The sequence below is a fragment of the Chenopodium album genome, chromosome 14 (genome assembly GCF_948465745.1).
Source record: "Chenopodium album chromosome 14, dcCheAlbu1.1, whole genome shotgun sequence".
Classification (NCBI taxonomy): domain Eukaryota; kingdom Viridiplantae; phylum Streptophyta; class Magnoliopsida; order Caryophyllales; family Amaranthaceae; genus Chenopodium; species Chenopodium album.
In genome coordinates, this window is record NC_137847.1 from 14,416,101 (window position 1) to 14,425,515 (window position 9,415).

A 9,415-nucleotide genomic window follows, 5' to 3' on the forward strand; every position below is an offset into this window, starting at 1 on the left:
TTTCAGGAAACCATAGATCCAAGAAGGCTCCCAAAAAAAAAAACCCCTCGGAGTGTGAAAGTAACGCTTCCTTTTTCAAGACTTTTTTTTTTATTATTATTACAGATTCCTTACAAATATACATAGTTATTTATTTCATAAATATTTTACTTATTTTATAGCCCTGCTTGATGCTGTTATAGGAAAACAGTTACCAATAGAGCCTTTTCGGCCACCTGTTCCTTCTTATTGTGAAAAGTGTGGTGCAAAGAAATTTGCATATGAGTCCTTGCATTTTTGTTGTGGTGATGGAGATATAGAGATTGCAATAAATGAATATCCTCCTGAACTTGCACGGCTGTTCACATCGCAGGAAGAAGATGCTATGCGTTTCCGAACATATGCCAGGTTATATAATAACTTATTTGCATTTAGTTCTTTAGGAGGGAATTTTAATGCAAACACATACAAAGGCATCTATGTCTTCAAGTTACATGGTCAGATGTATCATTATGTTCCTGACCTATTACCTAAGAATAGCAGACCAAAGTACTTACAATTGTATTTCTATGACGGATAACGTGAATCTGAAAATAGGCTACGTTGCTTTCCTGAGTTAAGACAAGATGTGATAGACATTCTAATGCGTATGTCTAAGCAAAATCCATATGCTACGTTCTTCCGATCATTGAAAGAAAGACAAATCAGTGTGGACGCAAAGATCCTTCTTCATAAGAATACAATCCTTAATCAGCGTGTTTACAATGCTCCTACTGTAGATGATGTTGCTGTAATTTGGCCAGACAGTAGTTCATCTAGTGAAAGCTTGAGTCCTCGCATTATGGTCTTTGGCAAATCAGCTAAGTCTCATCGTATATACCATAACTACGGTTGCTATGATCCACTTCAGTATCCTTTATTATTCCCTTGTGGTGATTGTGGCTGGACTCAAAGTTTTAAAAAACAAATCAAAATGTGATGCCAGACAGGCGATCCCACAACCAGATCCTATTAGATCATGTGTTGTACACACTGCCGAAGAATTGTTGGATGAAGAAGGGAAACGTATGAATGCCACTTGCCTTACATTATAATGTGTTGTACTACTTTCTTTGTCTTGCAGTTCAGATATTCTTAACTTGATTATTGTTTTACTGTGTAGGTGCATGTAAAAGAAATACACGATCAGATAGATTCATTTCACCAAGGGAGTATTATGCTTATAAGTTACAAATGCGGCCGAACAATATGTTGTTAAGAGCTGGTCGATGTTTTCAAAAGTACATTACCGATATGTATGTAAAGATTGAAAACATAAGGCTCGATTTTTTTCGCAATAACTAGCAAAGCATCAGAGCTGATCTTTATCAAGGTATTTTGGATTCATTGGACTGCGGAGAATCTATTGCTCGCAATGTAGGCCGTAAAGTAATCTTGCCTCCAACTTTCATTGGAGGCCCCCGAGATATGAAGAAACAGTACCTTAATGCTATGGCCTTGGTTCAGAGATTTGGCAAACCAGATTTATTTTTACCTTCACTTGCATGCTAATTGGCCTGAAATAAAAGCAGAGCTTGGTGTTGGTGAATTGGCACAAGATTAACCGGATTTAGTAGCAAGAATCTTCAGAGCAAAGTTACTTGCATTGAAAAAAGAAATCATGGAGAAAAAGTTGTTTGGGAAGGTTGCTGCAATGGTCTATGTCTTTAAATTTCAAAAAAGAGGTTTACCTCATGCTCACTTCTTAAAAATCCTCAATCCAAAATTCAAAATAAAATGCCCAGCTGACTATGATAAATTCGTGTGTGCTGAAATACCTACTGCCAATAATATGAGTCTTCGTAAAATCATACTTTCACATATGATGCATGGTCCTTGTGGTGAATTAAACCCAGAATGCTCCTGCATGCGGCCAGATGGCTTGAAATTTTCTTGCAAGAGTAAATTTCCACGACAATATGCACCAGAAACAACTTCTAACAAAGATGACTACCATATATATAGAAGGCAGGAGACTAGGGAGACAGCGAAAATACGAGGTGCACAGTTGATAACAGATCGGTTATTCCTTATAACCCTTACCTTTCTTTGTAATTTAACTGTCATATAAACGTCGAAGTTTGTTCCACTATCAAAGTAGTTAAATATCTATATAAATACGTTTACAAAGGTCATGATAAAATTGCATATAGTGTAGTAACCAGTGATGACAAGAATACTGTGGATGAGATTAAACAATATCAATCAGGAAGATGGGTGTCTCCTTGTGAAGCTGCATGGAGAATCTTTAGCTTTGATTTATTTGAAATGCATCCTCCTGTTCTTCCTCTACAAATACATTTTCCTAACATGCAAACTGTGCATCTACATCCACATGAAAGGCTTCATGCTGTTGTTTCTAATTCTAAGTGCTCACGCACTCAATTAACTGAGTTCTTCGCAATGAGTGCAGCAATTGAAGGGGGAACAGGTTATCTATATGGTGAATTCTGTGAACATTTTACGTGGAATCAGAGCACTAAAGAATGGAAAGAAAGAGTTTATGACCGGGTTTCTATAGGTCGGTTAGCATTTGTCTTCCTTGCTGAAGGTGAAAGGTTCTTCCTAAGGTTGTTGTTATTGAATGTCAGGAGTCCTACATCATTTGAAGACCTTCGAACTGTCAATGGCCAAATATATTCAACTTTTCATGATGCTAGGGCTGATAGAAGATGATGACATACCAAATTTAACATTGTCTGAAGCATCTGCTATGCAAATGCCTGCTGCTTTGTACCGCCTATTTGCAATCGTATTAATGTTCTGTCAGACACCGGATCCTGAATCTCTATGGCTTAAGTTTTATCCCTTTTTATCTGAAGATTTCCAGCATAAGTTTCCAAACAACTCACAAAAAGTCCACAAGCTTACTGTTAGAGCAATAGAAAACATCTAGAAGTAATGGGGAAATCATTATCAACCTTTGGCTTGGACCATTTAAACAGCCAAGTTGATGATGAGTTTAGGCGAACCAAAGACATTATTGATGCTCTTGATGCACCTATTCCAGAAGACTATCTTTCCTGTAGATCCAAATTAAATGTTACTCAAAACGTTGCATTCACAAGTATAATGCAACATGTTATGGAACATAAATCAGGAGCATTCTTCATTGATGGCCCCAGAGGAACCGGTAAAACATTTTTGTACAATGCTTTATATGCAGAAATCCGTCTCATGAACAAGATTGTGCTTCCTACAGCAACATCAGGTATTGCTGCAGCAAATATTCCATCAGGTTGCACAGCTCATTTAAGATTTAAAATCCCGATTAACAGTGAAGCTTCTTTAGCATGTGATGTCCCTAAGCAGGGTAGCTAGGCAGCACTTCTTAGGGAAGCCACATTAATAATATGGGATAAAGCTTCGATGGCAAAGAAACAAAACATTGAATTCTTAGATCTTCTGTTGCAAGACTTATGTGACAATGAAAGCATGTTTGGAGGTAAAATCGTGGTCTTCGGAGGTGATTTCAGACAAGTTCTACCAGTTGTCCCTCACCGAACAATGACAGAAGCTGTACAAATAAGTATTGTTACATCATATTTGTGGCCGAAATTTATCAAGTTTAAGTTGACAGAGAACATTAGAGCTAGAGAAGATACACAGTATTCTACATATTTGCTTACCTTAGGCAACGGTGAATTACAAGACACTAAATCTGCTTATGTGCAGTTGCCAAGTACAGTTGCACACTCATCTGAAACTAGAACAGATTTAATCTGTAATCTGACTACATCAACGTTTCCTTAAATGATTCAAGGTAACCTTTCCCCTGACGTCTTTAGAAAGAGGGCAGTTTTAACACAGATGAATGACGATGTGGATTCTATCAACTCGTTCATGATTGAAAAGTTTGACGGGGATCATGTTACATACAAGAGATTTGATATCATGCTAAATGATACATGCAATATATATCCTACAGAATTCATAAATAGCTTATGTCTAGAAGGCATGAGTCTTCATGAGCTCATTCTTAAAAAAAATTGCCCAGTAATATTATTATGGAATTTACTTCCTTCTTCAGGTTTATGCAATGGAACCCGTCTTATTTGCTAAAAATTCTTCCCAAATGTCATTCAATGTGTCATAGCTACTGGTCATTACAAAGGAGATGAAGTTTTCATACACAGGATTAAGCTTAGGCCTTCAAGCTCAGTTAATTACCCATTCCAATTTGAAAGGAAGCAGTTCCCAATTAAATTAAGTTTTGCAATGACCATTATTAAATCTCAAGGGAAAACTCTAAATCAAGTATCTATTTATCTTCCTCGGCCATGTTTTTCTCATGAACAATTATACGTAGCACTATCTCGAGCCAAGAAAGCAAAAGATGTTTATGTTCTCTCTGCAAAACCACCATATCAGCATCCACCCACCACTATCAAGAATGTTGTCTCCTATGAAGTTTTACAGTTAGCAGGTATCATTTCAGAGTCTATACAAGATCAGATTTAAGGAATCCCGCAACTGACAGTAAGGTTCTAACTGCACACCCGTTTTAAAAATTGTTTAGAACTGTTACTTTGATTTTATTTGACCTTTTTGTATTGATCACAGCAAATGTTCTCAATTCATTATGCAGACTACCTTCTCGACAATATTCAGCAAGATCATGGATACTTTTGCCAGCAGTGCCATATATGAGACTAAGGCATTAACACCAGGAATGAGATTAAGGTATGATTCTTGTTAATTATATATAATAATAAGTGAATTATAACAATGTAAATGTACTTAAAAGTGTGACTAAGGTTATACACCAATTAGTAACACACTAAAATTGTATTTTTATCAGTTGGTACTTATATAGTACCAGCACTTTGCAAATAATATAATGAACAAATCTTTTAGCCTTCCTAAGTCAGTTTTGTTACAATGAAGAGCTACCGAAACCTATACTCTTTAATGAATTCCTTTTTTATCATGGACTTTAAAGTTCACTATATATTCTGATTAGACTAAAATCATTTTTAGAGGATGTACAACAACCAATAAATTCACACTGCCCTTTCTTTAAAACATGGCTTCCATGTAATATGCAAATTGGATTTACTCTTGGGCCTTTACCAATTAGACTGCACTAATAAAGTGTCCATTTTGTAATGCTTAAAATAAAGAGAATTCACTTCTATGTAACTTGCAAACTCATTCACTACAACAAATATAGTGTTTCCTTTTTGCTTAAGCAAAGTATTCAATGGTAAAAAAAAAAAAAAAAAAATTGTTACTTGAACAGTTTAATGATGTACTATAGTTGGCTTGCTTGACAAGTGGTCTACCTTTTTTTGTGGTTATATAATAATTTCTCTACCACAAAACATGGGTTTAAGTTCTCTATTCTTACTAACTGAGCAAAGCTAAATTGAACACACAAACTAAATATTATATAACTTATTATAAAAGTTGTACTGCAATTCCACTTGCCCATACTTGGCACAGTGACTCCACTGTTAAGTTTAGATTTTCCTACCCTGTATGCATATTTTATATAGAAAAAATAACAACCACAAATTGTGGCCTCTATTACACTTGTTTTTGCTTATAAATACTCTGGCATTCCTTCATTCTGCACCAACGTCCAAGCTTAGCAATCTACTTCTTCTGAAAGGTATATCCCTTCTCAACAACTAGCATTTACTCCTTGAAATTGGCATTTTATTCTTCTGCTACACTGCACTTCTTGTATTTATTTCTCTTTAATGCAATTATAGAGTAGAGATTTTTTTACTAGCCTTTTTTTATGTATGCTTGCTACACTAACTTGTATTCAAGGTTTATGAATGCTTTGTTTGTTAGCTTTTTCAATCCACATTCTTTTCTCTGCTATGTCCCATCTCAAATAATAGAACTTCACTTTCAGTTAGAATCTGCTTTTTATTACATTCCCTGATATTAATGCATTTCTAGACATGACTACAAGTAGAATACCTTCACACTTTATAGAATATTCCCATTTCAAAACGATTTCATCTTAGTACTTTACCATTTAAGGAAAGCATAAAAGGGAAAAAATACAATGGGAAAAAGCACTTCATTTCTACATGTAAATCTGAAAAGAATTAAAGCATTAAAAAATGTTCAGCATCAAATTAGCCTTGACAAATTTATTCATGTACCACTTATATGTGTTTTTTATCTCTTGCAAACCATCAACCTTTTCTACTCATTTATCTTAACCTTGCCTTCTTTATATCAACTCACATTGTTGCAGCAAACACAAGAACAAAATGAAACTCGAACCTATTTCTCTGGATGAACTTACGACTCAAAGTAAGTACTACAAAGTTAAAGTTAAAGTGGTTGAAAAAGGGCGTGCTCAGCCTTCGCCCAAGAAATCTGGTGTAACCTTTCAGTCTATCATCCTCGAAGATAAGAAGGTCTGTGCGTTTCATTCCCATGCCATATTACTTTACATACATGTACTTAATACACTTAATTCTCCATTTCATACTTAACTGAATCAAGTTGATGGCTTTAATAACAACAACTATACTTATTTTATGGTCATGTAATCACCAATTGTAAAAAAAAAAAAAAAAAAAAAAAAACAAAAAAAATCTACATACAATAAATTAGTTGCTGTTTGCTTATACAATCTGCTTTAAATTATGCCACACTCCCACTAACATGATTACTTAAAAAAATTACAATACACTAATAAATTGATAAAACAATAAGTGCACAGCTTTGTTTCATTTGTAGTTTTCCTTTAAAACTTAAAAATATTGATTTTGGAATTGGCCATGGAAATATGCAGTTTCAAAATTGATAATACTATAACTAAGTTAAATAAATAAGTCGTGTAAATGACAAAAAAAAAAATAGCTTATGAGCAATAGCTAACTTCCAACCAAAATTCTGTACAACTCTAATTTCCGAGTAAAAAGATCACTTGCTAGGTAGATGATCATATGATTTATTAGTTATATATAAAATTTGGAAATATGTTATCTATATACAACCCTTTAACTGTTAATATCTAATCTATGATATGGATACATTTACTTACATTCAATCTTACCACTTTGATATATCAGAAAAACAAGATGTGTTGTGTCCTATTTGGAGACCAGATTCAAGCTTACGAGCATGTCTTTGCTAAAGATGCAAACTACGAAATTTCCAAAGCACCCATAACTGTTGTTGAAGATCAATACAAATTCAACTTAGAAGAACGTCCGTATCAAATGACCATTAGGCAGCAAACTGTCGTGCAACGATTAGACCCACAAACTGGTCCTGTTCTGCCTAAGTATCAGTCTTTAGCTACTATTCCAAGAGAGATTAAGCCAGACAACCGATATGGAATACATCTAAACTACGTACACCAGTAAATGCTTTTCCCTAAAACAAATTTTACATGGTCTTTTCTTACTCAGTGTTTAATTATTTAAAATGAACCACCTTGTCTCTGTGTTAGATGTGGTTGCTGTTGTACTCTTTGTGGAAGACCAACCTCGCATGGTTCCCAACATTCGTGGACAAGAAAGCCCAGTCCGAAAACTCATGAGCACTGATACTAGGTTCAATATTACATATACCCTCTAAATATATATTGTTCATGCACTAATGACCTTTATATTAACTAAACACCTTGTTTTTTTTTGCTTTTGTTGTTGTTGTTGTTGTTGTTGTTGTTGTTGTTTTGTGACTTAGCCAAGAACGGCCTCTTACAATTTCAGCATGGAATGATCTCGCGGGAAAACCATGTGAGGCTCTAACTAATTGGGCTGAAAAATTCCACATCGTAGGGTTCACCGCTCTAAAAAGTCGGCTAACAAAAGGTAAACCTTTTACTTTCACCATTCATATAACATGATAAATATTTATACATTGCCTAACTTACCAAATGTCTGGTTTTCCACAGTATTCTCTCTGAATACTACCATGTCCACTCGATTTATTCGTGAACTACAAGGAGAAAAAGCTAATGCACTTCGTGAACGGTAAATAGCCTTGTTTATGACTATCTAAATAGCCACTTTACACAGTATTATACTGACCTTCATTATACTGTTGTTATAGGGCCAAGATGCATCCACAGCTGCTGCTTGAACGACAAGAGAAAGTTCTTAACATTCGTTATCCAAGCATTGAGAAAAAGATTATGATGATTGCAGACCTACGGTCTAGAAAGGTATACATTCATTTACTTCACCTAAACTAAAGACTATAACATTCAACACATTAATTAGCTATACACATTACAACAAACTCAGGCTAAATGATTACTCGTATTGTACAATACAACCAGCAACTACTATGCAAGAAGAATTTTCTTGGATACAAGTGACAATACCAGAACCTGATTTAGATAGGGTTCATGCATATATTGGATGCTCTGGTTGTGGAAAACGCATTGCCGCCATTCCTATGGGCACTCCCTTCCCTTGCAACTTTTGCAAGAAACCAAATACGAGTTCTGCACACAGGTATTTTTAGAACTCACCATTAAAACATAAAAAATTTACCATCTATCTATTAATACTCTTTTATTGTTTTTGCACTCCATAGTAGCATTCAGGTTTGACTGTGCTGATACAACTGGTGTCATGTCATTCACTGCCTTCAATGATGACACGGAAAACTATTTTGAATGCCAGCAATTGAAATCTGCAGCATCAAATACATCATGTCATTTGATTATCGAATAAAGTGAAAGTGTGAAAGGCCAGGTGTTGCGGTTAGTTTTTATTAAAAATTCTTTCTTTCTGTTTTCGAAAAACAACTCTGTGAAAATAGCCAATCCAATTTAGTTTGGTCCACGACAAGGGTCCAATAATAGTGTAGTTGGATAGGGCTTGCAAAGAGCTTTCCGACGATATATTATAAGCCCAATTCCGATGAATAATGAGGAAGTTATGGCCAAAATACGAAACTGGGTCCGGTTTGATCTTTACATGCAGCCCGATGATCTAGGGGAGGGCCCAATGTTAATTATTATTCCTAAAGTTATTATAATTAATTATAGTCTTCTAGAATTCTCTAGAAGGTTCTCTTAAGTCCTAATAAAATTAGAATTAATAATTATATTTTGATAAGTTTTACATGGAATAAAATATTATTTTATGAAAAATACGATTTCAGTTTTCATACGGACGTTACAAGTCAATTTTGATTGATAAGTGGACTCCGTGTTTGAAAGCGCGTAGGAATTCAGGCTGTCGCCAAACGACAGGCCTGTCGCTACGCGACAAGCCTTGTCGCCACGCGACAGAGCTTGTCGTCAAGCGACAAGTTTGGTTTTGCAGCAGTGGAGTTTTATTCCTTATCAAATTCTACCTATTTCCGGACTGTTTTCTTATAAATAGGGTCCTGAACCTCCGTTTTTAAGAATGGACAATCTACAATCTACAATCTATAGTCAATAATCATCAATTCAATTAATCTA

At 35.1% G+C, this 9,415-nt stretch overlaps 1 protein-coding gene across 1 annotated transcript; it reads left to right on the plus strand.

The window, feature by feature from the left end:
- Positions 1-1,639: 1,639 nt before the first annotated feature.
- LOC145577824 (uncharacterized) lies at positions 1,640-2,914 on the plus strand. Its single transcript, XM_081635260.1, has 3 exons — positions 1,640-2,040; positions 2,172-2,569; positions 2,679-2,914. Exons 1-3 carry the CDS (start codon positions 1,640-1,642, stop codon positions 2,912-2,914), a joined length of 1,035 nt encoding a protein of 344 aa, XP_081491386.1.
- Positions 2,915-9,415: the final 6,501 nt, after the last annotated feature.